Here is a 26,680-nt window from a genome sequence, read left to right as displayed (position 1 = left end):
ATGCTTCTGCCTTGTTTAAAGGTGTGTACTTAACTTCACTCTTGATGCCTCCTTGGGGAGAGCCTCTTTCTGGATAGTGCCAACTGCGTGTAAGCCTTAGGGCATCCACTCTTCTGAGCCTATCTCTGTCAATTTTTGTGTTTTTATTTGCAGCTCTTGGAGTTTACTTATATATCTTCTTTATTAAAGCTTGCATTAAACTTTTTTTTGTATTTGTATGTTTGTTACCATTTGTAAAATCTTAAAAATAACCAAAACAAAAATTCTTAACATGTATTTTAAAAATTTTACTTTTTAAAACTTTTTACCTTTTGGGATCTATTTTAAAATGTCCTAGAAACATGTAGATATGTTGGCCCTCTGAATTTAGTCAAAACACATACGAAAATCTCTGAAAATTTTTAAACTTGTTTATAAAATTATCAACTAGCTTTTATAGTGTATTAAAATTTAGTTTTACATTTTGAAGTCTAAAAATTTGTTTTCATGTAGGTGGCTGGTGTTCGTGATATATTCATCATAAGCCTTGAATATTGGACTGTTAGTAATTAGGACTTTTTTCTTCATATTCTAGATTAGTAAAGGGATAAAAAATTGTTATATTCTAGGACCTCTAATTTATAATGAAACGACATGGGAATAGACTCTGCTTAGGAAGTAAAAGATAAGTCTTTTTTTGTCTTTAGTCAATTTTCCAAGATTTCCATATAAATAGCAGCTGTTTTTGGTTAAATACAAATTCCAAAGCAAGACATGGTATGTTTATAGGTAATTCTTTTTTAATGATGCTGAAGATGGTCCTGAAAAGTCTTAACCCTAGCATAATTTGAAATTGAAGAACTAAAATCTTACAGGAAAAGTGGGCTTTGAAGTGAGGATCAGTAGACATGTCAAAGTCTATTAGTATTTATGTTTGCTGAAAGAAAATACCATAGTAAAAAGTCATTGCATGTTCTGACTTAGTAATTCAGAAAAGTGTCTTCCCTGGTGGCTCAGATGGTAAAACGTCTGCCTGCAATGCGGGATACCCAAGTTCGATCCCTGGGTTGGGAAGATCACCTGGAGAAGGAAATGGCAACCCACTCCGGTACTCTTGCCTGGAAAATCCCATGGACGGAGGAGCCTGGTAGGCTACAGTCCATGGGGTCGCAGAGTCAGACACGACTGAGCGACTGTCTTGAACACCTTGAATTTCCATTTATCATCTTTTCATTGTAAGGAAGAGTTCAGAATTTCCTTCTGTAGCTTGTGAGGTGCTTGAAAACTCATTTTAAGTTATAGTAGACTATATGGTAGTTTGTGTCACTAGTTGAGCTGGGTGTGGTTTTCCTGTTACTGATGTCACCTTCAGTGCACCACAGACCTGAAATTTCCCCAATGGAGTATTGCTGTTCCTTGGTGTTTTTTGTGGCCTGAATAATGTTCCTGCTTCACTGGCAACTGTCTGCAGCACGACTGTGCTGTAGAGGGGGCCCTCTGTGTGTGTGCTGGGTTTGTGGTAGGAATGGAGTTCTTGATTCTCCTGAGGTCCCTTCAGCTTTAGGTAGAGCTTGTGAGCCTGGGCCTTGGCAGTGGGCCTAAGTCTTCTCCCCTTTCTCCTAGTGGTAGCTAAATTCTGCCTTGTGTCTGAGGGAGTACTTGGACTAGAGAGAGCTTCCTGTCTTTTGCCCAGTGGTAGCTTACTGCTTAGTTGCAGCATGGGATTCTGGGCCAAGTGGGTTTCTTGTCTTTCTCCTAAGGTAGTGGGATTTTACTTCTACTCTCTCTTAGGAGCGTAAATCTGCCTGGGCCCTGGGGATGGGAAGAATTCTCAACTATTCTGCTGGTAGATACCTACTTCTCCCAATCTATGCTTATCTCTCAGACTCTAATAGTGGTTTTTGGTATATGTATCTTTGCTAATTCTTTCCTTCCAGGTTTTGGATTCTGTTCTCTTATCCTGGTACTCACTTGTCTTCCCTTTCTATGTCTTGACTTCCTATTGATAATTTTTTGCTGCCCAGACCCCCATGGTCTAACTAAATTCCTCGTCTTGTGCTTCCTCTGCAGTGTCTTCAGGTTGAGTCATCAACATTACTGAAGTAAGGTGCTTACTGAAAAGCCAGGAAGTGTTTCAGTTAATTTTGTGATTCAGAAATTGCCAGTTATTCTATAGTTAATCCACTTGACTGTGTATTATACTTAGCCCTCTGGACCTTGGATTGTTGTGTAATTTGTACCAAAAAGTCTCTAATGGGAATTCCATCCTTTCTCCGTAGTTGATTTCACAATCTAACAGTTGTTACAGGTTTTATTCTTCATTGCTCACCTGTGGTATAGAGTGTATGGTTTTGTAGAGTTTGAGTCAGATGACCTGGCTTTAAATTCCTATTTCACCATTTCTTTTATCTGCCTGTCTGTTTATCTATAAAATATTTATTGACTACCTTCTCTGTTCTGAGTGCAGAGTCATTACTGTGACTTCTGGCAGCTTTAACTTATTGAGCATAGTCATTGTGCTAACTGCTTTTTATAGGTTCACATTTAATTCTTCCAACAACTCGATAACAGCAGTATTTTTTTCTTTTTGTAGTAATTATTTGAGGATTTTTTTTTTGGTAGTAGTAATTATTTGAGGAAATATTGAGTAATTATTTTAGGAAACTGAAGGCTCAAACAGTTAAAAATCATGCCTACTGCCTCTGGATAGTAAGAGAAAGCAAACCTTCCATAAACATTAGTAGTGTTTATCTGATGGATTCTTTCATAATATACTTAATTTTTCCTCTGTTAGAAACACACTGTAAGCTTTAGTTTTGTAAATAATGATTCAGCCAGACTCCTAGGAGCTGTACTTGATTGTTCTGATTTCTCATTTCCTACATCCTGACCATCTGTCAGTAATACTACGGGTTCTAACTACCCACATATGTTTTGAGTTTTCCTACTTTTCTCTATTCCCGTTGCCGTCACTCTAGTCCAGGCCACCATTACCCCTCACTGGGATTCCTGCAGTAGCTTCCTAACTTCTTGTTATTGCTGTTGACCTTCGACAGTCTCTCCTCTCTGAAGCCTGTAAAAATGCACATAAGATCATTTCCTTCCCATTTCAGTGGCTTTCCTTTGTAATTACAATAAAATAGCAACTTTTTACCCTGGTCTGCAAATCTCTGCTTGTTCTGATTTCCTTTCTGCTGCAAAATATGCGGAGAAGGCAATGGCAACCCACTCCAGTACTCTTGCCTGGAAAATCCCATGGACGGGGGAGCCTGGTGGGCTGCAGTCCATGGGGTCGCGAAGAGTCGGACACGACTGAGTGACGTTGCAGCAGCAGCTAAATATGCCAAACTCTTTCCCTGTTTCTGAGTCTTAGCACTTGAGGTTTTCTGCCTGTTCCTCATCAGCTGTTTGTTTTTGAAATTTATGTATTTTAATTGGAGGCTAATTACTTTACAATATTGTAGTGGTTTTTGCCATACATTGACATGAATCAGCCACGGGCGCACATGTGTTCCCCATCCAGAACCCCCCCGCCCCACACCCCATCCCCCAGAGTCATCCCAGTGCACCAGCTCTGAGCACCCTGTCTCATGCATCGAACCTGGACTCATCAGCTTTTTGCATGGCTGACTTTAGTGTTTTGTTTTGTGTCTTTTTTGGTGACCACCTGTAGGAGCAGCCTCTTTCCTTCCTCTCCTCAGTATATACACAAATCACTTTTAATAGTTTGATACACTTATAACTAGAAATTTTATCTTAATATATTTGTTAACTTGCAGTCTGTACTTGCCCATAGAAATGTAAGTTTTTAAAGAATTGGACCCTTGTCTGTCTTATTTGTATCCTAAGTAGTGTCTAGTATGTTGTCAGTAATCTATAAAACTTTTTGGATGATGAATGTCTTGATTCATACCTTTTGTGCATAAGTCTTTTTCTGTATTTTGATCTTTTCCCTTTCTGAAGCTAGAAAGCCAAAGTAGAATTAAGCTAAGGGAAATGTTTAATGTATTTTTAACTGTATATGCTAATTTAAACATTCAGAAATGATTTCCTTTCTATTTAGATCTTATGATACTTAAAATGGGTGCTGTGTTATCTCAGTTTTCATTCTTCTTTTACACAGTTTTTTTTATTATGAACTTGGAAAATACAGACAAGTGTAGCAAAGAAAATAAATTTCACCCTCAGAAATTGTTATTGTTCTTTTAAAATATACAGAGTTACTGTATATATATAGTTGCAATTCTTTTAGATGCAATTTTGCATCTTTCTTTTAAAAGTCTAACATATTCTGAGCTTTTTCTAACTGTTAAATGAAATAGAAGATATATTTGCTTGTTCTTATTGTTGGATAGTTTCCCATTTTTAAATAGATTCTCTTCAATTTTTCCATTAAAAATATTGTTACAAACATTTATGCGCATAAAGCATTTTGGCATTTTGGGTATTAAGGGTGAGTTCCCAAGGGCATACTATTAGATTACAGTGTATGAATATTTAAGATTTAAAAAATACATATTACTGGCAGTAATTACTAGCATATTTTTGCCTAATGCATATATTACTGCCAAATTGCATTTTGGAAGGATTGTATTTTTGAGTGCCCATTGGTGTTTTCTGAAACTCCAACTTTGGCCACCTGATGTGAAGAACTGACTCACTGGAAAAGACCCTGATGCTGGGAAATATTGAAGGCAGGAGGAGAAGGGGTCAACAGAGGGTGAGATGGTTGGATGGCATCACTGACTCGATGGACATGAGTTTGAGTAAGCTCCGGGAGTTGGTGATGGACAGGGAAGCCTGGCGTGCTGCAGTCCATGGGGTCCTAAAGAGGCGTACACAACTGAGTGACTGAACTGAATTGAACTGATTGGTGTTTACAGTGAAAAAGAATCTTTGCTATTTTGGGTGAAATATCATGTTTCATTTCTTTAATTATTAAGGTTTGAATGTTCCCCCACGGTGTATTTAACATTTTGTCCCTTGTGAGGGTTGGGGTGGATTAGAGTGGACCTGACAGTAGATCTCTTATCTTAAACTAATGAGAGGATGAAGCTTGATTCTTTCCTGACATTCCATTATTGTGATTTTTGTATAAGTGTGATGTTAAAAGGGCTGAGGTTTCCCATAGATTATTTATGCTTCTTTTCTCCAATTTTGTTGAAGTTTCAGCTGTTGGTAGTTTTTTTCCCCCTCTTAATTCACATTTAATCCAGCAACTTAGTTTTTTGAATTTCTTGAATTTAACAACTTAAATTTCTTACCAGTAAGTTACCATGAACATTACAAATGTTGATTGCCTTTATTTTCTATTGCAAGTTCCCCTTGATTGTTGACCCTTCTCCAGATGGTAATGTCCATAGTATCCAATTGCATAGTTAGTCTTAAGTTTGTGTTATTCATCTCTTTTTATGGCTTGAAGTGTAATATGTAAGTCTGGGAACTGTGTGTCTCTTCCACCATGGGAACTGGTGATCAGAGAAAATTGCAGAGTGAGAAACAGGGAGGGTAGGAAGTGAAGACAGGCTTGGAATAAAGGAAAAACTAGCCTTTACAGTAATGTCAACCTGCATTTTAATTGTGTCCCATTTACTGATTTGAAGTTTCTGTGCCTCAGTTTCTTTCTTTGGGAGAAATGGAGGTGATTTCTATCTTAAGGTCACATTAAGGATTAAATTTTACACACATAGTGTGTATATTCCTGTGCTGTATAGTATGTTATGGCATTCAGTAAATAGCTGTTTTTTTCCCTTGGGAAATAGAAGGATTGTCATGATGTCTGGGAAGACCATATTGTTCAAACACAGGTGTGAGTTGTATGAGCATATGTTAAGACATTGTCTCAGATTCCGAACATATGCAGTAAGTTACATTGTGGTGAGCAAAACTCTTGAACAGGTTTGTTCTCTGTAACCAAGCTGTAGTGGAAATAGAATTGTATAATTAAAATAGGGTATGAAAAAAAATTTTAAACTTTAATTTAAAATGAAAACTTTGCTACATTTGTTAATTTTTTGGGGAGAAGACTTAATGTTTTATCAAATAATGCTCCTTTTATAATTGAAGAAAGCAAGTAGCATGTGGGATACTGAAATACTGTTGCTTTACGGTGAGTCGTATAAATCTGCAAGATTGTGTCTTTTGATAGGATGTTGGTAATTTCATATTGGGTGCCCATCAGATGGATCCTCAGGATTTATCTTATTCTCTGAAAAGTAGTTGTTAAAATAGGATTATCAGATTGTCACCTGAATTAACAACTGGAAAATGGATTGCCCTCTCAGTGAACCAAAGCCTTACTGTATCTCCAGTGGGATTGGGATAATGGGATGAGATACCTGAGTTCTTGATATCCCTCTGGAAGAAAAGATGCTGCTGTGGAGTTCACTCACATGCAGTTGGGCTTAAGAGTTACTATAGCTTCTCACCTTGTAATGACCAGTTCCTGGAGAGCACCCCTCAGTCCCTTCTTTGTGCTGTTCTCTGTACCAGCTCTGGGAATGGGGAAAGTGAAAGTGAAAGTCACTCAGTCGTGTCTGACTCTTTGTGATCCCGTGAACTACACAGTCCATGGAATTCTCCAGGCCAGAATACTGGAGTGGGTAGCCTTTCCCTTCTCCAGGGGATCTTCCCAAGCCAGGAATTGAACCCAGGTGGATTCTTTACCAGCTGAGCTACCAGGGAAGCCCTGGGAATCAGAAGTTGAGGTATGGCGGATTCTTTACCAGCTGAGCCACCAGGGGAGCGCAAGAATACTGGAGTTGGTAGGCTATCCCTTCTCCAGGGGATCATCCAGACTCAGGAATTGAATCCACATCTCCTGCATTTTCAGGTGAATTCTTTACAGCTGAGCTACCAGGAAAGCCCTGGGAATGGGGAGTTGAGGTATTTATAACCTAGTGAGGAAGAGTGGATATAACTATGAGACACTGTAATTAACAGAGGTGTATATAAAGACTTGTGAGAAAAAAAATTGTGAGTAAGGTGAAGGAGATAAATATAACATGGGCTCTGAAATAAAATGGACGTAGGCCATTTTAATTAGGATGAATAAAAATAAAATGGGCTTCTGCCATTTTATTTAGTGGAATTGTTTTGAATAAATGAGAACAATATAGGAAAAGTGTTTGATACAGTGTTTGCCACATAGTGACTTTTATAAAGTGTTAGCTGTTAGTATTACTTTAAATTCCTGCTGTTTCTTGCTGTGATGATACAGTGCTCTAAATGGTTTATTTAATTCTTAAAGCTATTTGGAGTAGAGGATTAAAAAAGTACTGGAATGGGACTGGACTGTGATTTGTTGCTACTATCCCAGCTTCTTTAGGAAACTCAAATACAAGAAAAGCTAATAGTTAATGATCCTGTGTTTTAGAAGGGCTTCACTGGAAGCTAACCTCATAAAGAATCTGCTTGCAATGCAGGAGACCCCGATGCGATTCCTAGGTCAGGAAGATCCCCTGGAGAAGGCATAGGCTACCCACTCCAGTATTCTTGGGCTTCACTGGTGGCACAGGTGGTAAAGAATCCGCCTGCAGTGCAGGAGACCTTGGTTAAATCCCTGGGTTGGGAAGATCCCCTGGAGAAGGAAATGGTAACCCACTCCTGTATTCTTGCCTGGAGAATCCCCATGGACAGAGGAGCCTGACAGGCTATAGTCTATGGGGTCGCAAAGAGTTGGACACGACTAATCACAGCTTTTTAGAAAGAGTACAGTGCATGTTATTTTAAGAAGGGGCTTTTTGTTGCATTCTAGCCCCCATCTGTCATTTGACTGTAGTGGAAACACCCTGTTTATTTAGCATAAGATTAAGTATGCCACTCGAGTGAAAAGCCAGGCTTTATTGAGTATGTACTGTGTGTCAGGTGTAGTTCTTAATGCTCTACGTGGGGTACTTCATTTAGTCTTCACCACAGGATTGCGAGGTAGAGCTCCATTTCACAGGTGACGTAATGGAGGCCCAGAGAGGTTAGGAAAACATTCATAGGGCTTCCCTGGTGGCTCAGTGGCAAAGAATTTGCCTGCAAATGTAGAAGCCACAGGTTCAATCCCTGGTCAGGGAAAATCCCACATGCAACGGAGCAACTAAGCCCGTATGCCACAACTACTAGCTTGTGCTCTGGAGCCTGGGAGCCGCAACTGCTGAAGGCCGCACACTCTAGAGTCTGTGCTCCACAGCAAGAGAAGCCTGCGCACTACAATTAGAGAGTAGCCCCCACTCGCTCCAACTGGAGAAAAGCCCACACAGCAGTGAAGATCCAGCACAGACATGAATAAATAAATAAAAAAGAAAACATTCATAGAGCTGGTAAATGGTAGAGACAGGATTCTACCAACAGCACTCCTATCCTTAATCAATCCTCTTTTGATTCTTGAATAATTAATTGCACTTTAACTCTTTTGAATTATAAACTTCTTTTATTTCAAATGTTTTAGAAGCAGATTATTTCTCAAATTTGTTACTTCTCTGCCTTGTACTGAATGTAAATTAACAGGCACATTGTTAGTGCTCATGCAGAAGCACAGGTATTTTTCAGGACTGTTGATTTGTATAGATTTGTTCAACTTTATCTTTCATGGCTTTGAACTGCTGTAGTACTTATTTCTTTGTAAGTGTTTTACTAAAGTAGAACAGTATGGAAAATGGCACAAAATCATTAGACAGTGCAATTACTTCTTACAAAGTGAATGCTCCCATATTACCAATACCTAGAACAGGAAAACACAATATTGCCTTCACCCCTCATATCCCCTTATAATCACTGTCTGCCTCTGCCCGTGATTAATTGCTACTGTCATTAATTCAGTACTGTAGGATAGCTTTCCTGTTTTTGAATGTAATATAAAAGTAGACCTATCAAAATGTGATTATATCACAGTTTATTAAATGTATAGCTGTATTTAAATTTTTTTTCTTTTTTTTTTTTGTGAGCTGCTTAGGCTGGAATGCAAAAGGAGAAAGGAGTGGCGGAAGGTAAGATGGTTAGATAGCATCACTGACTCAGTGGTCATGAATCTGAGCAAACTCTGGGAGTTAGGACAAACCTGAATCGGGGCAAACTCTGGGAGTAGAGGACAGAGGAGTTACAGTCCATGAGGTTGCAAAGAGTCGAACGTGACTTAGTGACTGAACGACAACAACAAAGGTTGGAAGATGGGTGTCTAAAAGCTTGAGTTGTCATAACTATTGGTAGTGTAAGGGATCCTCCTTTGAGTAAAGGCTGTAGTTTTTACTGTGTGATATTTGTGATATGTTTTTCATTTCTGAGGATATATTTGTAGTTTTTCAGGTTTATCTGTGTTTTGCCTAGGTGAAGTCAGAAGGAAGCTTTCATGTAATTCTGCTTACAAGACTAAAGAGTTTAGAAGCAGAGAAATGCAAAATGTAAGGTTCACTGTTACTTGCATTATGAGAATGTAGCTAAAATTATCACCTCAGATTATAGATAGGGTGTACATGTATGTAACATATATATATATATTACAGTGTTGACTTACCCTAAGTACTGAGAGATTTCATGATAATTTATTGAAAAATTCATGTGAACTTTGCTTCATACCCGATTTTTAGATGCTAGATTTTTAGAAACTGATTACCATGGACCAGTTCCTCTTATTTGACGAATAAGGAAGTTGAGACACTGAAAGCTCATAATTTGTGGTTAAGTGGAAAAGAAGAAAAATATGACAGGTGGAACATTGGCTTTCTTTTCATGTGCATTGTGAAACCAAATCGGTAAGAAGAGTGGAAGGAGAACTAGGAAAGTATATCAAATTTTCCTGCTTAAAGCTTTTGCTATCTAACAGCATATTCACATAATTGAGAAGATTGTTTTAAATTTTAATTTAAGGCTAATGTATTAAATCAACATATATTTATTGAGCATTTATAGACATTGTTCTAGGCTCTAGAGGAATGAGTAAAAGAAAACAAAACAATAAGCTTACCTTTAAGTGGGTAAGACATAGTAAAGAAGTAGACAAACAAGTGTGTATTAAGTCAGTTCCGTTTAGTTGCTCAGTTGTGTCCGACTCTTTGTGACCCCATGGACTGTAGCATGCCAGGCTTCCCTGTCTATCACCAACTCCCGGAGGTTACTCAAACTCAAGTCCATTGAGTCAGTGATTCCATCCAACCATCTCATCCTCTGTCGTCCACTTCTCCTGCCTTCAAACTTTCCCAGCATCAGGGTCTTTTCCAGTGAGTTGGTTCTTCGCATCATGTGGCCAAAGTATTGGAGTTTCACCTTCAGCATCAGTCCTTCCAATGAATATTCAGGATGAATCAATATTCAATATGATATCCTTTAGGATGGACTGGTTGGATCTCCTTGCACTCCAAGGGACTCTCAGGAGTCTTCTGCAACACCACCGTTCAAAAGCATCTGTTCTTTGGCACTCAGCTTTCTGTATACTTCAACTCTCACATCCATACATCACTACTGGAAAAACCATAGCTTTGCCTAAATGGACTTTTGTTGGCAAAGTAATGTCTCTGCTTTTTAATAAGCTGTCTAGGTTGGTCATAGCTTTTCTCCCAAGGAGCAAGCGTCTTTTAATTTCATGGCTGCAGTCACCGTCTGCAGTGATTTTGGAGCCCCCCAAAATAAAGTCTCTCACTGTTTGCATTATTTCCCCATCTATTTGCCATGAAGTGATGGGACCAGATGCGGTGAACTTAGTTTTCTCAGTGTTGAAAACTAAGTATTAAGTCAGGCAGTAATGAATTCTTTGGAGGAAAATTAAGTACAGGGAATGAAGAATGCCAGGGCAAAGTCTTAGGTGTATCTGCTGTTTTGTATACAGTGGTCAGAGAAAGCTTGGGTGACATTTGAAAAGAGGGAAGAGAGGGACAGTGATGTGAGTCCTACTTAGGTGGAGGGAACAGCAGGTACCATGGGCCCTGAAGTGGTTGGAGCGTGTTTGGATGTTGCAGAAACTTCCAAGGAGATCTCTGGACTGGTGTGTGGAGTAAGATATAGAGAGAGGAATAAGAGATTAAGTTGGAGATGTAGATGAATCTAAAATGTTGAGAGTCTTATAGATTGATGTAGGGGTATTGGTTTTTCTCTGGGATGGGGAGCCACTGCAGGATTTGAGGAAAGTTGTGACATGGTCTAACTTGTGTCTTGAAAGAATCCCTTTAGTTACTTCATTGAGATGAGACTGTAGAAGATCCTAGTCTCAGGGAGCAGGGAGACCAGTTAGGAGGCGTTTGTCCATGTGGGAGGGCGTGGTGGAGCTTCAGTGCTAGCTGTGGAGTTGGTGGGGGATACTATAGGTGGTTCTATATGCAGATACTAAATGCAATGAAAGCTTTTCTGTTCTCCGGCCCTGAAAATAAAGTTCATGTAACATAAACATTGTGATGTAAAAACATAAAAGCTTATGCTGTATTACATAATTGAAGGAGTTAAGAGGTTGCAACAAACTGTAGTTTTTCAAATATTGTATGTTAGCATTAATACCAAGCCAAATGAACTTTTTTTTTACTGCTCTCCATGTCCTTGATTCCTTTAAAACATAGTCTATTGTAGTTTTTCCCCTTACTCTTTGTGTTGATATTACTTTCATTTCTGTTCTTTCTGATTTTTAGCTTTCCTCTTCTGCGGTGGTGTAATTACAAATACCTCATCTCTTTTATTTATCCATACTTTAACCAATATTCCTTTGGTAGTTTATTAGGTTTTTGACTTTTCTTTCTTGATTTGGATAATCTTTTAAATTCTCTTGACCTTCCATCATTGTCTCTGTTACCTAACCTGAAGTTATTTTGCTTGATTATATAATTGGAGCTTTTTTCAATTGTGAAAAGGCAGTAGAGAGATAAATGTATGGAGTAAATGCTCAATATTATTTTGCTTGTTCACTCTATTAGTTGCTTGTTATTTGATTCATGGTTCACTTATCTGTTGCAAACTGTATTATGTCATAAGAAAGAAAAGAAGAAAGAAAATGAAGTTGCTCAGTCGTGTCCGACTCTTTGCCACCCCATAGACTGTAGCCCACCAGGCTCCTCTGTCCATGGGATTCTCCAGGCAAGAATACTGGAGTGGGTTGCCATTTCCTTCTCTAGGAGATCTTCCCGACCCAGGGATTGAACCTGGGTCTCCCTCATTGCAGGCAGACACTTTACCGTCTGAGCCACCAGGGAAGTCATATTATGTCATGAACACACTTAAAATTTATACATATGCATATTTCAGTAATTATAGTCTGTGGTAAGTATCCAGGCTTTTCAGTCAGGCCAGTATGAGTTAGAATCTTGGTTCTGCTGCTTATTAGACTTGCAGGGTATGCTAGGCCCTTTTTATACCTTCCTGTGAAATGGGGAACACAGTGCCTTCTTCCAAGAATATGAAGTGCATAAACGTGTCTGATAGTACTAATAATAGTCCTTAAAGTGGGTATTCCCTCTTTTTTCTTTATAAGCCATAGCTGTTGTTAGTCTTTAAGTTGGTGTTTGACTCTTGTGGTACAGTGGACTGTAGCCTGCCAGGCTCCATGGGATTTCCCAAGCAAGAGAACTGGAGGTTGCCGTTTCTTTCTCCAGGAAATCTTCCTGGATCAGGGATTGAACCTGTGTCTCCTACATCAACAGGTGGATTCTTTACCACTGAGCCACTGAGGAAGCCCTTGTAAACCATTGGGGTAATTTTTAAAGACTTAACAAGTGATAAATATGAAGTTTTTGTTTTTTTTTTAAATTTTCTTTCAGCTGGAATTCCCTTTGCCTTCTTTCTTCTTTCCTTTTCTTTGTTCTTATCCCAGTGCATAGTCATCTTGCTAAAAGGCTGTAGATCCATTTGGGAATGGCTGGGACAAAGATAAACAGAATGAAATTTTTGCTATGTAGTCCATCTAGTCAAGGCTATGGTTTTTCCAGTGGTCATGTATGGATGTGAGAGTTGGACAGTGAAGAAAGCTGAGCGCCGAAGAATTGATGCTTTTGAACTGTGGTGTTGGAGAAGACTCTTGAGAGTCCCTTGGACTGCAAGGAGATCCAATCAATCCATCCTAAAAGAGATCAATCCTGGGTGTTCATTGGAAGGTCTGATGTTGAAGCTGAAACTCCAATAATTTGGCCACCTCATGCGAAGGGTTGACTCATTGGAAAAGACCCTAATGCTGGGTAGGATTGGGAGCAGGAGGAGAAGGGGACGACAGAGGATGAGATGGTTGGATGGCATCACTGACTCGATGGACACGGGTTTGGGTGAACTCCGGGAGTTGGTGATGGACAGAGAGGCCTGGCGTGCTGCGATTCATGGGGTCGCAAAGAGTCGGACACAACTGAGCGACTGAACTGAACTGAACTGAGGAAGGTTTTTCCTCAAGGGGACCTATTCTCCTCTTTAGCCAAGAGGTTCTAAGTCTGTAAGCTGGGAGGGCCTTGACTCTGTTTTGTTAATTCAACTTAGTCTTGTATTCACTTGACCTAGAACTCTTTTGCGCATATAGATCAAATAAGAATTTAGTAGACAGCTGATCTGTTTCTCTTTTAGAGGTACCATGATCAACTGGCAAATGCCATATACAGTTTTCTGAGTCAGACTATTCTAATTTCTGTTTTCACCCTGCTGTGCATTGTGGTAACCAAGTCCACTTTGTCTTTGGTGATTAAATACTGTCTAGGCCCCTGCCTCTCAGTATCCACTTTTGTCCATTGCATTCGGGGATCCCAGTTCAGTGGTAGCAGTTCCCACTGTAATTTCTGACCTGCAGAGAAGAGCAACCATGGAGTTCTTTAGTGGTGCTGAGGCTCACCTCACACATTTATTTCTGACAGTTGTCCTGAAAGGTATGTCTTCTGGACTATCCTGGGGTGGTTCAGCATGTTTTACATGATAAACCATTTCAAATGTTTCAGGTTTCAAAGCCTTTGAATACCACCTTCTACATTATACTGGTGTTCTACCATGTTATACTGAGGCAATCCTGGCATTTCAAGTTCTTTTAGTGTATATACTGCCTTTTGGTACATGTTTTATCCCATTGACCCAGAGCCTTTTCTAACCAGCCCCTTGAGGTACAATATTGAATCTAGAATAGCCATTTGGTTAGTCTCATAACAACAAATTCTCCTCATACAAGTTTGTCTTATCCATATTATCCCACATCCATAATATTAAATCCTACACATATTTCTCAGGTTTCTATTTGTATAAATTGGAAAAATCATGCTGTTCTTCTGAATTGTAGTATTAGGTGTGTAGACCTAGGGGTTACTCTTTGTATCACACCTTTCAGGGCCAGTTGGGACTTTTGGGTCTGGAAGGAAAGTGTCTGTGTAGATCCTGAAGAGAATTAGCTGTGTCTGGCAGGGCATCTAGCTAAGGGGAGGTTATTACAGAGTCTTCATGCAAACCAGAGTTCACCTCTGTCAAGGGTCTGTGTCTCATAGTAAAGAAGACCCAGCAAAATTTAGGGGTTTAGTGTCCCCAGCTTCATTGAGATTGGCGTACATGTTCTCACTCCAGTTTGCAGGGCCCCATTTCTTCCTAGCCAGTGCCCTTTAAAAGACAGTATATTGTGAAGTCGGGAATTCAATTTGTGTTGGAATTCAGCCACTCACCGGATGACTCTGGGTTTGGTTTACAGAAATTTCAGCTCTGAGGCTTCAGTAGATAAGGGTTTCTTTCAGGGAAGACAAGAAACTTGAAGGTCATTTATATAGCTTTTGAGCTAGGCATGTGAAGTGCTGAGCTTATCCTTTTACTTTCCCACTTTACCCAGCACAGGAGTCACCCGCTAATCTCATTGTAATTTTTAGTTTGACACGTGTTCTAAGGTATCAATTGCATGTTCACCTAGAACCTTGATTTCTGTAAGTATTTGATTAAGAGTATCCAGTGGTTATATATCTTTTTCTGTACATCTTTTTTGCTGTGTCACACTATGGATTGGCAGTGCCTTCTTTGCCTCTCTACTGGAAATGGAGTCATTAGTGCCTTTAAATTTAATCAGAGTACAGAACCAATTTCATAAACCCAGAACAAATTCAGAAAACTCATGTTTAAGCATCTGTTCCTCTAGAATTACTTTTGATACCCAAGTCAGTATTAGGTAGGGTTCTTTAGAGAAACAGAACAAGTATATATGTGCACACACATGTGCTACACATGACTTCTGTGGTAATAATTTTCTTCCTTTTGTTAAGCAATATTTCTGAGTTTTGTCTTGAAGTATGTATTTATAGAATCATGTACCTTTTGTCTCTCTTGCCAGTGCTGAGAAGTATATTTTGTTCATTTTATTGTATGTAACTTCATTTTATTTCTGTATTATATTCCAGTTGTGAATACTCCACAGTTTAATTTTTTAAATGAACATTTTTTCTTTCCAGTTTTGCCCTTTTGTGAACAGTGCTTCTGTGAATATCCTCTTATTTACATCTATGTGAGTTTCTCAGGGTGATGTAATCAAGGAGTTTGCTGGATAGTATCATCTTTACTTGTTCAGTTCTGTTCAGTTGCTCAGTCGTGTCTGACTCTTTGCGACCCCGTGAACTGCAGCACGCCAGGCCTCCCTGTTCATCACCAACTCCTGGAGTCCACCCAAACCCATGTCCATCAAGTCGATGATGCCATCCAACCATCTTGTCCTCTGTCGACCCCTTCTCCTCCTGTCCTCAATCTTTCCCAGCATCAGGGTCTTTTCCAATGAGTCAGCTCTTTGCATCAGGTGGCCAGGGTATTGGAGTTTCAGCTTCAACATCAGACCTTCCAATGAACACCCAGGACTGATCTCCTTTAGGATGGACTGGTTGGATCTCCTTGCAGTCCAAGGGACTCTCAAGAATCTTCTCCAACACCACAGTTCAAAAGCATCAATTCTTCGGCACTCAGCTTTCTTTATAGTCCAACTCTCACATCCATACATGACCACTGGAAAAACCATAGGCTTGACTAGACAGACCTTTGTTGGCAAAGTATTGTCTCTGCTTTTTAATATGCTGTCTAGGTTGGTCATAACTTTCCTTCCAAGGAGTAAGCGTCTTCTGATTTCATGGCTGCAGTCATCATCTGCAGTGATCTTGGAGTCCAGGAAAATAAAGTCAGCCACTGTTTCCACTGTTGCCCCATCTGTCTGCCATGAAGTGATGGGAACGGATGCCATGATCTTAGTTTTCTGAATGTTGAGCTTTAAGCCAACTTTTTCACTCTCCACTTTCACTTTCATCAAGAGGCTCTTTAGTTCTTCTTCACTTTCTGCCATCAGGGTGGTGTCATCTGCATATCTGAGGTTATTGATATTTCTCCCAGCAATCTTGATTCCAGCTTGTGCTTCCTCCAGCCCAGCATTTCTCATGATGTACTCTGTGTATAAGTTAAATAAGCTGGGTGACAATATATAGGCTTGAAGTACTTCTTTTCCTATTTGGAACCAGTCTGTTGTTCCATGTCCAGTTCTAACTGTTGCTTCCTCACCTGCATACTGATTTCTCAAGAGGCAGGTCAGGTGGTGTGGTATTCCCATCTCTTGAAGAATTTTCCACGGTTTATTGTGATCCACACAGTCAAAGGCTTTGGCACAGTCAATAAAGCAGAAATAGATGTTCTTCTGGAACTCTCTCACTTTTTCGATGATCCAGCGGATGTTGGCAATTTGATCTCTGGTTCCTCTGCCTTTTCTAAATCCAGCTTGAACATCTTGAAGTTCACAGTTCATGTGTTGCTGAAGCCTGGCTTGGAGAATTTTAAGCATTACTTTACTAGCGTGTGAGATGAGTGCAATTGTGCGGTAGTTTGAGCATTCTTTGGCATTGTCTTTCTTTGGGATTGGAATGAAAACTGACCTTTTCCAGTCCTGTGGCCACTGCTGAGTTTTCCAGATTTGCTGGCATACTGAGTGCAGCACTTTCACAGCATCATCTTTGAGGATTTGAAGTAGCTCAACTGGAATTCCATCACCTCTACTAGCTTTGTTCATGGTGATGCTTCCTAGGCCCACTTGACTTCACGTTCCAGGATGTCTGGCTCTAGGTGAGTGATCACACCATCGTGATTATCTGGGTCGTGAAGATGTTTTTTGTACAGTTCTTCTGTGTATTCTTGCCACCTCTTCTTAATATCTTCTGCTTCTGTTAGGTCCCTACCATTTCTTTCCTTTATTTTGCCCATCTTTGCATGAAATGCTCCCTTGGTATCTGTAATTTTCTTGAAGAGATCTCTAGTCTTTCCCACTCTGTTGTTTTCCTCTGTTTCTTTGCATTGATCACTGAGGAAGGCTTTCTTATCTCTCCTTGCTATTCTTTGGAACTCTGCAGTCAGATGGGTATATCTTTCCTTTTCTCCTTTGCTTTTCGCTTCCCGTCTTTTCACAGCTATTTGTAAGGCCTCCTCAGACAGCCATTTTGCTTTTTTTTATTTCTTTTTCTTGAGGATGGTCTTGATTCTTGTCTCCTGTACAATGTCATGAACCTCCATCCATAGTTCATCCGGCACTCTGTCTATCAGATCTAGTCCCTTAAATCTATTTCTCACTTCCACTGTGTAGTCATAGGGGATTTGAGTTAGCTCATACCTAAATGGTCTAGTGGTTTCCTTCACTTTCTTCAATTGCAGTCTGAATTTGGCAATAAGGAGTTCACGATACGAGCTGCAGCCAGCTCCTGGTCTTGTTTGACTGTATAGAGCTTCTCCATCTTTGGTTTATTTGTTAATACCTTATTATTTGCCAAAAGAGAAATGTTAGTTTATTTTCCCAGGATCACCAATATTGGTATTGTATACATTTAAAAAAAATTTCTGAGGTGGATGTGAAAAATGGTACCTTTTTGTGTGTTTAATTTGTTCATTACTATTGAGTGTTAGTTGCTCAGTCGTATCTGACTCTTTGTGACCCTATGGACGGTAGTTCGCCAGGCTCCTCTGTCCATGGAATTCTCCAGGCAAGAATACTGTAGTGGGTTGTCATTTCCTTCTCCAGGGGAACTTCCTGACCCAAGGATAGAACCCAGGTCTCCTGCATTACAGGCAGATTCTTTACCATCTGAGACACCAGAAAAATTAAGCATTATTTCATATTACCGGTTATTTCAGTTTCTTCTTTTGGAGATTGTCTGTTCAGGCCTTCTATTTTTTTCTATTGGGTTGATATTTTTTTTTAATAATGCTTTTGCGATTCTTCATATTTCCATCCTTTGTTACAAACTATTTTGTAATTCTTTGTATTTCTATCCTTTGGTTACATTTGCAGTATTTCTTTTCAGTTTATGGCTTGTCTATTTATTTACTTATTGTGGGCTTAATATTAGTTCTTATAGTTAGTATTGTCAAATTAACTGGGCTTTTCTGTTTTTGTTAAATGCTTTTTATGTCTTAGTTAAGAAATTCTTGCTCACTGTGGTATATAATCTTACGTTATCTTCTCAAAGCTGTGTAATTTGTATTTCAGTTGAGGATTTTAATTTGCCAAGAATTGATTTTTGTGTATTTTGTGAGAATCCAGTCTGATTTCCTTTTTTTTCTCTGTGTGTAGATCCTCAGCCAATTCTAGAACCGTTTATTTTACAAGTTTCAATTTTCCTCACCAGTTTGCATTGCTCATTCTGCCATATATCAGGTGTCTGTGTGTGTGTGGATCTGTTTCTGAGCTCTTTATTTCTTCCACTGATTTATTTGTCTGTTACTTTGACAATACAGTTTTTTAAGTTACTGTCATCCTAAGTATAGCAGGTTTTCTCATTTTTTTCCCCATACTGACTATTCATTGTCATTTTGCATATCCATATACATTTTATAGTCAGCTTGTTCAGCTCTGGGGGGGAAAATACTTATTGGGTTTTGACTGGAATTGCATTGATGCTTTCAGATGATTTGGAGACAGTTGACATCTTTATAACATTGAGTCTTCCAGTTTGAAATTTTGGTATATATCTCTATTTTAATGGCTCTCATAAAGCTTTATAATTTTTTTCCTTAGAGATCTTACATGTTGTTGTAATTATTCCTAGGTACTTTGTTTCATTCTCCCCCTTAAAAAAAAAATTCTAGTGTCTGTTTTAAAAATGGAATTGTCAGTTCTCATGCTTTAGGATAGCAAATATTATGGATTCATGGTTGTATTGAGTTGGTTTTTCTTGTATCTCAAGCAGCATGAACTTGTAAATTTACTCTTTTCCTGAAATTTTTTAGCATGGGTAGGAAAAGGCAAGAGTTAGGCCTTAAATTGGGTTTTAGAAACCCTTTATGTATGAGAAATGTGAAAAAACAGAAATTTGACTCTAACCAAATTTCATCAGTTTCAAGTCTCCATCTTGCTCTGTTGTTTATGAGGGTCAACTGAAGTTGTAATCCCAACTAGGTAACTGCTTGAATAGTTTCTTCTTATGAAACTTTCAGTTAGAACATGAGGGCCTAAGATTCAGACAAATTTTGAATTAGTTTGAAAAAGTAAGTGAGTCTATTTTAGGCTTTATCCACTCCTCAAAGTAATAGTCTTTTTAAACATTTTTGACGAATAATTGTCAAACTCAGTGTATTGTATTGCTGCATAGTACATTACTACAAACTCATCTACTTAAAACATGTGAATTTATTATCTTAGAGTTTCTATTGGTCGGGTATCTTGGTGTAGGTTAACTGGAGTCTCTGCTCAGTCTCCCAAGGTTGAAATTGAGATGTGGGTTGGGCCACATTCTCATCTGGAGCTTGGTGTCCCTTTCCGAGCTCATTCATTGTTGGCAGAATTCAGGTCTTTGTGGTTATAGTACCAAGGACCTTGATCTCCTGATGTCTTTTGGCCCTTTGTTACTCTCTCCACAGCATGATGGTTTGCTCCTTCTAGGTGAATGTTTTTTACATGTTGTGTCTCTTTGACCTTTTTTTTAAATTTAATGGGTCTTTTTAATGTGATGAGATTACTCCCACCCTGGATAAAATCTCTTTTAAAGTGAAGTAAAAGTCAACTGATTGACTTAACCTTAAAGACATCTACAAAATCTTTTCTGCCAGGTAATATGACATATCACACTAGGGATATCTCACCATATTCACAATCCCTCACATTCGAGAGAAGTGGATTATGTAGGATGTGTACAACAGGGAGACAGCTTAGAATTATGCCTGTCACAGTCTGACTCATACAAGAAGTTTCCAGTGTCTCATATCAAATGACACCTTGATTGTTGTTCACACATGGATTGCTTTTTTTAAAATGTACTTTTATTTTGAACTAACTATAGACTCAAGAAGTTGCAAAATTTTTACAAAGAGGTTCTCTATATCCATTCTGATAAACTGAATCTTCCAATCTAAAAATTGAAAGATTTCCCCAGTGGTGATACCTTACATAAATACAGTGCATTATCAAACTCAGGAAATTGATACTGGCATAGTATGAATGAGTAGACTCAGACTTTACTCCAGTGTCACCAGTTTTTATGTCATGAATTTTTAAATTTTGGTATGTCTTTGTGCATAATTGTATGTATAGGTTCTTAACAACGATCACATTCAAGACACAGAACTGCTTTGTCATCAGAAAGGACTTTACTTGTGCTCTAGGCATATAGTAACACATTACTTCTGAATCCCTGGCAGCTGTTCTGTTCTCCACTTCTATACTTTTGTCATTACAAGAATGTTATATAAATGAAATTTCAGATTATGTAATTTCCTGAGATTGATGCTCTTCACTCAGCATAATGCCCTTAAAATTCATTCAAATTGCTGAATGTATTAATAGTTGGTTTCTATTATGGCTGAGTAGTATTCCACTGTATGGATATACCACAGCTTGTTTAGCCATTCATACCCATTAAAGGAAATATGTGTTTCCAGTTTGGCCCTGTTAACAAATAAAGTTCCTACAAATATTTCTGTTCAGGATTTTGTATATGTTTATACATATATATATATGTATGTTTATATGTGTGTATATATATATGTTTATGCATATATGTGTATGTTCATGTTTAGAATAAGTGTCCAGGAATGCAGTTGATGGACTGTTTGGCAAGTATGTGTTTAACTTTTTAAGAAACTGCCAGACTGATTTTCAGAGTGATTTCTGTACTGATTTCCAGAGTACAGTTTTACATTCTCAGCAGCAGAGGATAAGTGATGTGGTTTCTCTGCATCCTTGCCAGTATTTAGTTCTATTGGTATTTTTTATTTTGAGCATCCTAATAGATGTATGGTGGTATCCCATTGTGATTTTAATTTGCCTTTTTCTAGTTGCTAACAGGGTTCAACATCTTTTCATGTGTTTGTCTGCCATCTGTGTTCCTGTCTTTGCTCATTTTCTAACTGGATTTTGATTATTTTTCACTGTGGACATTTTCAAATAAAGTCAGGACAGTAGTATAATGAATTCCTATTATCGAGTTTCAGCAGTGATGGCATTTTGTTCTTTTGTTTTGAATATTTCAAAGCAAATCAGATATGTAAGTTTCATGTCATTTCACTTGTATCCTTAGTATCTAATACTAGTACCTAATTGTATTAGTGTATACCTACTATAAGTAATAGTATATGTTACTAGCTAGTATATACTTAGGATATATCAGTAATATATATCTAACATCTAATACTTAGTCCATGTTTACATTTTCCTGTTTCAAAGATGTATTTTTAAAAATGGTGAGTCTGAATTCAAGTGAGATCATTTAGTTATGTATTCTTTTTTGGCCACTCTCCCTGCCTTTTTTCCCTCAGGCATTTGATTTGTTGGAGAAGATGGGTCATTTGTCTTCTAGACCAATCTGGATTTGGCTGATTTCTTTCTCTTTGTGTTAGTTAACTTGTCTTATCCCCAGTTTCCTCTAAATTGACAGTAAAATTTAGTGTCTTCATTAGATACAGGTTCAAATTTTTAGACAAGAGTACTTCATAGGGCTATGGCCTACTCCCCGTTGCATCACATCACAAGACACATAATGTTTGATTGTTCCACTTTTCAGACTGCTAAGTACTATCAGTTCAGGCATTGTCAGCCTCATGCCTCCATTTAAGCATTTTTCATTTATCTTTTACTTAATGGTTATGGCTTCCATTGAGGACTCGTGACAGTATTTCATTTGGGGTTACAAGGTGATGATTTTCCAATTCAGTTGTTTTTTCATTTGTTTGCTGGATTGTCGAGAACTTTTATCAACTTTTTGGTTTTCATGAAATACATTCATATAGGAAAGGTAGTAAAAAAATGCTCAATTCCCCCCACTCTTTAATTACCGGTTGTCAGAGTAATGACTTGTTGCTTAAGTCATCTACAGAAGACACCGATGAGGTGTTCCCCCCCATCATTTTCTTTCTGTGTCATTTTGAATTTGTAGTTTTTTAAAAAGTATTTTATACTTTTCAATGACATTTTCTTTAAAATTTCACTTTCTAACCATAGATTTTTTAGACGTGCAATTGATTTTTGTACACTGATCCTTTTAATCCAATAACCTGGCTAAATTCTTGTTCATTTAAATTTTATTTTTAGATTTATAATTGCAAGTTTTTTATTCTGCTTTTCACATCTTTATACCATTTTTTGTTCCTTACTGTAGTAGTATAGTACTCTATTATTGTTTTATAGAAATGGATAATAAAACCCTTCTGTTATTCCTTACATCAGGGGCAACATTTTGAATATTTTATTATTGAGAATGTGTCTTGCTATAGAGTCTTTATATGATTAAGGATGTTCCCTTATATACCTTTTCATTTTATCATGTACTAATGTCTAATTTTATGAAATGTTTTTCTGTATTTGTGATTCTACGAGTTTTCTGCCTTTAATCTGTTACTGTTAATTACATTAATTGATTTTCATTAATGTTCAACCTTCTCCGGTGGACCACATTTTGTCAGAACTCTCCATATGACCCATCCGTCTTGGGTGGCCCTACACGGCATGGCTTAGTTTCATTGAGTTAGACAAGGCTGTGGTTCATGTGATTAGATTGGCTAGTTTTCTGTGATTGTAGTTTCAGTCTGTCTGCTCTCTGATGCCCTCTTTCAGTGCCTACCATCGTACTGGGGATTCTCTTACCTTGGATATAGGGTATCTCTTCATAGCTGCTCCAGCAAAGCACAGCCGCTACTCCTTACCTTGGATGGGGGGTATCTTCTCATGGCTGCTGCTACTGACCTTGGACATGGGGTATCTAACAGAAGCAGAAGATATTAAGAAGAGGTGGCAAGAATACACAGAAGAACTATACAAAAAAGATCTTCATGACCCAGATAATCACAATGGTGTGATCACTCACCTAGAGCCTGACATCCTAGAATGTGAAGTCAAGTGGGCCTTAGAAGCATCACTACGAACAAAGCTAGTGTAGGTGATGGAATTCCAGTTGAGCTATTTCAAATCCTAAAAGATGATGCTGTGAAAGTGCTGCACTCAATATGCCAGCAAATCTGGAAAACTCAGCAGTGCCAAAGAAAGGCAATGCCAAAGAATGCTCAAACTACCGCACAATTGCACTCATCTCACACGCTAGTAAAGTAATGCTTAAAATTCTCCAAGCCAGGCTTCAGCAATATGTGAACTGTGAACATCCAGATGTTCAAGCTGGTTTTAGAAAAGGCAGAGGAACCAGAGATCAAATTGCCAACATCTCCTGGATCATCGAAAAAGCAAGAGAGTTCCAGAAAAACATCTATTTCTGCTTTATTGACTATGCCAAAGCCTTTGACTGTGGATCACAATAAACTGTGGAAAATTCTTCAAGAGATGGGAATACCAGACCACCTGACCTGCCTCTTGAGAAACCTGTTTGCAGGTGAGGTAGCAACAGTTAGAACTGGACATGGAACGACAGACTGGTTCCAAATAGGAAAAGGAGTACTTCAAGGCTGTATATTGTCACCCAGCTTATTTAACTTATACACAGAGTACATCATGAGAAATGCTGGGCTGGAGGAAGCACAAGCTGGAATCAAGATTGCCGGGAGAAATATCAATAACCTCAGATATGCAGATGGTAGAAAGTGAAGAAGAACTAAAGAGCCTCTTGATGGAAGTGAAAGTGGAGAGTGAAACAGTTGGCTTAAAACTCAACATTCAGAAAGCTAAGATCATGGCATCTGGTCCCATCACTTCATGGCAAATAGATGGAGAAACAGTGGAAACAGTGGCAGGCTTTATTTTGAGGGGCTCCAAAATCACTGCAGATGGTGACTGCAACCTTGAAATTAAAAGATGCTTACTCCTTGGAAGGAAAGTTACGAGCAGCCTAGACAGCATATTAAAAAGCAGAGACATTACTTTGCCAACAAAAGTCTGCCTAGTCAAAGGTATGATTTTTTCAGTAGTCATGTATGGATGTGAGAGCTGGACTATAAAGAAAGCTGAGTGCCGAAGAATTGATGCTTTTGAACTGTGGTGTTGGAGAAGACTCTTGAGGTCCAACCAGTCCATCCTAAAGGAGATCAGTCCTGGGTGTTCATTGGAAGGACTAATGTTGAAACGGAAACTCCAATACTTTGACCACCTGATGTGAAGAGCTGACTCATTTGAAAAGACCCTGATGCTGGGAAAGATTGAAGGCAGGAGGAGAAGGGGACGACAGAAGATGAGAAGGTTGGATGGCATCACCGACTCGATGGACATGAGTTTGGGTTAACTCCAGGAGTTGGTGATGGACAGGGAGGCCTGGTGTGCTGCGGTCCATGGAGTTGCAAAGAGTTGAACACGACTGAGCAACTGAACTGCGCTGAATGTTCAACCAGTCTTCCATCCCTGGCATAAACTCAGCTTTGTCATGATGTATTATTATCCCTTTTCTGTAGTTTGTTTAATTTGCTAATATTTTTAGATTTTTATGTTTTAAGTGAGGCTGAATTGTAATTTTCATTTTTAGTACTGTTTGTTTGGCTTTGGTACTAGTGTTAATCTATCCTCATAAAATCAGTTAAGCAAGTTTCTGTTTTCTTTTTTGTTAAAAGTAGGGTTCCTTTTTCCTTGATTATTGTTAAAACTCAAAAATGAAAGCCACTGGGCTTGGGTTTTCTTCATGGGAAAAATTCCTAGTTAGTTTAGTTTTCAGTTCTTTGAAGACTGTAAGGTTAAAGTAGTACCTTCCTGTGTTGATAAGCTAGTTGTTAAACATGAAAAATTCCATAATTTTATTTTAGGAGTTATTAGGCTTCCCTGATAGCTCAGTTGGTAAAGAATCCGCCTGCATTGCTGGAGACCCCGGTTCGATTCCTGAATCGGGAAGATCCGCTGGAGAAGGGATGGGCTACCCACTGCAGTATCCTTGACTTCCCTTGTGGCTCAGCTGGTAAAGAATCTGCCTGCAATGTGGGAAACCAGAGTTTGATCCCTGGGTTGGGAGGATCCCCTGGAGAAGGTAAAGGCTACCCACTTCAGTATTCTGGCTTGGAGAATTCCATGGACTGTATAGTCCATGGGGTTGCAAAAAGTTGGATACGACTGAGCGACTTTCACTTTTACTTTTTTATGTGTGTATGTATTTATTTAGCTTCCCTGATGGCTCAGTGGTAGAGTCTGCCTGCAGTGCAGGAGATGTGGGTTTGATCCCTGGGTTGGGAAGATCCCTTGGAGAAGGAAATGGCAATTCGCTCCAGTATTCTTGCCTGGGATATCTCTTGAACAGAGAAGCCTGGTGGTTTACACTCTAGTTATATATTTATTTAAATTGTGATATAGATGATCTACAGTGTGTTAGTTTCAGATTTTTGAAAGTGAAAGTGTTAGTTGCTCAGTGGTGTCCGACTCTTTGTGACCCCTTGGACAGACCCCATCTGCACCCCACCAGATGTATAGCAAAGTGATTCAGTTACACCCACACACACACAGAGTGGGTCTTTAATGGTTATCTATTTTATATATAGTATTGTGCATATGTTAATCCCAAACCCCTGCTTTATCTGTTCCCCCCTTCACCTTTGATAAACATGTTTGTTTACTTTGTCTGTGGATCTAGTTCTGTCTTATAAATAAGTTTTTTTTCATTTTTAAAGATTCTTTTTTTAGATTCAACATTCTTTGATTAGTATTTTTTACTGAATGGTTTGAGATGAGCTATTTTGTCTCCATTTTTTGAGGTATTGCTTGCATGCTTTTTGTCTGTAAGTAACAGTTATATTAAATAAAATTACTTTAAAATTGAGTATCTAGTATATTGTGCTTTAATACAGTTTAGATTTGTGTTTTAAGCTTCTTAAATTTGTAAGCTTTCTAAATAATGAATCTTCAAGGAATCTTCGAAGGACTTTGAGCTAGATATCTAACTTCAGCTTCTTCCTCTGCTACTTACAGTCATTGAGTATATCTCTTACTTTTGGGGCTTCAGATTTCTCATTTGTAAAACAAATATCTACTTATGAGGGAAAACTGAGAAGTGCTTTATAACCATACGCTATAATATGTATATATGTGAAAGTTTAAAAGATCATGAATATAGATAAATGTTTTGAAGGAGAGATGTTAGAAGGAAACTTTTTACTCAGGTATAGTTGATGTACAATATTGTGTGTTACAGGTGTGCAACATAGTGATTCACAGTTCTTAAAGGTTAGACTCCATTTACAGTTATTATGAAATTCTGGCTATTTTCCCTGTGTTGTGCAATGTATCCTTGTAGCTTATTTATTTAATGCATAATAGTTTGTACTTCTTAATCCCTTACCCCTGTTTTGGCCTTACCACCTTCTTCCCACTGGTAACTACTATTTGTTCTTTATAACTGTGAGTCTGTTTCTTTTTGCTGTATTCACTAGTTTGTTGTATTTT

The 26,680-nt window shown here is 38.5% G+C and overlaps 1 protein-coding gene and 1 long non-coding RNA gene across 18 annotated transcripts in view; both read left to right on the top strand.

The window, feature by feature from the left end:
- Positions 1 to 26,680, top strand: part of STIM2 (stromal interaction molecule 2) — a 178,039-nt gene that overhangs the window by 21,830 nt on the left and 129,529 nt on the right. For 2 of the 17 annotated variants that reach the window (XM_081531150.1, XM_081531232.1), the window contains exons 2-4: positions 8,921 to 8,954; positions 9,292 to 9,365; positions 9,552 to 9,716. The exons of 13 other annotated variants lie outside the window; for them this stretch is intronic. Coding sequence is in view for 2 of the 4 variants with exons in the window: in XM_081530770.1 (XP_081386896.1) it covers positions 8,921 to 8,954 (34 nt within the window). In the remaining 2 variants the exon portion in view is untranslated. The remainder of the gene's footprint in view (positions 1 to 8,920; positions 8,955 to 9,291; positions 9,366 to 9,551; positions 9,717 to 26,680) is intronic. 2 more of the 17 variants (XM_081530770.1, XM_081530882.1) reach the window with 1 other exon arrangement.
- On the top strand, positions 5,488 to 8,276 carry LOC145522621 (uncharacterized). The gene is made up of 2 exons (XR_014066067.1): positions 5,488 to 6,533; positions 7,554 to 8,276. It is a non-coding gene; the product is annotated as an uncharacterized LOC145522621 (long non-coding RNA).

This window comes from Giraffa tippelskirchi, chromosome 1 (genome assembly GCF_054371585.1).
Source record: "Giraffa tippelskirchi isolate mGirTip1 chromosome 1, T2T-mGirTip1v1.2.pri, whole genome shotgun sequence".
Taxonomy (NCBI): domain Eukaryota; kingdom Metazoa; phylum Chordata; class Mammalia; order Artiodactyla; family Giraffidae; genus Giraffa; species Giraffa tippelskirchi.
Note: the sequence above shows the minus strand (reverse complement) of the source record. Positions and strands in the feature narration are given on the sequence as shown.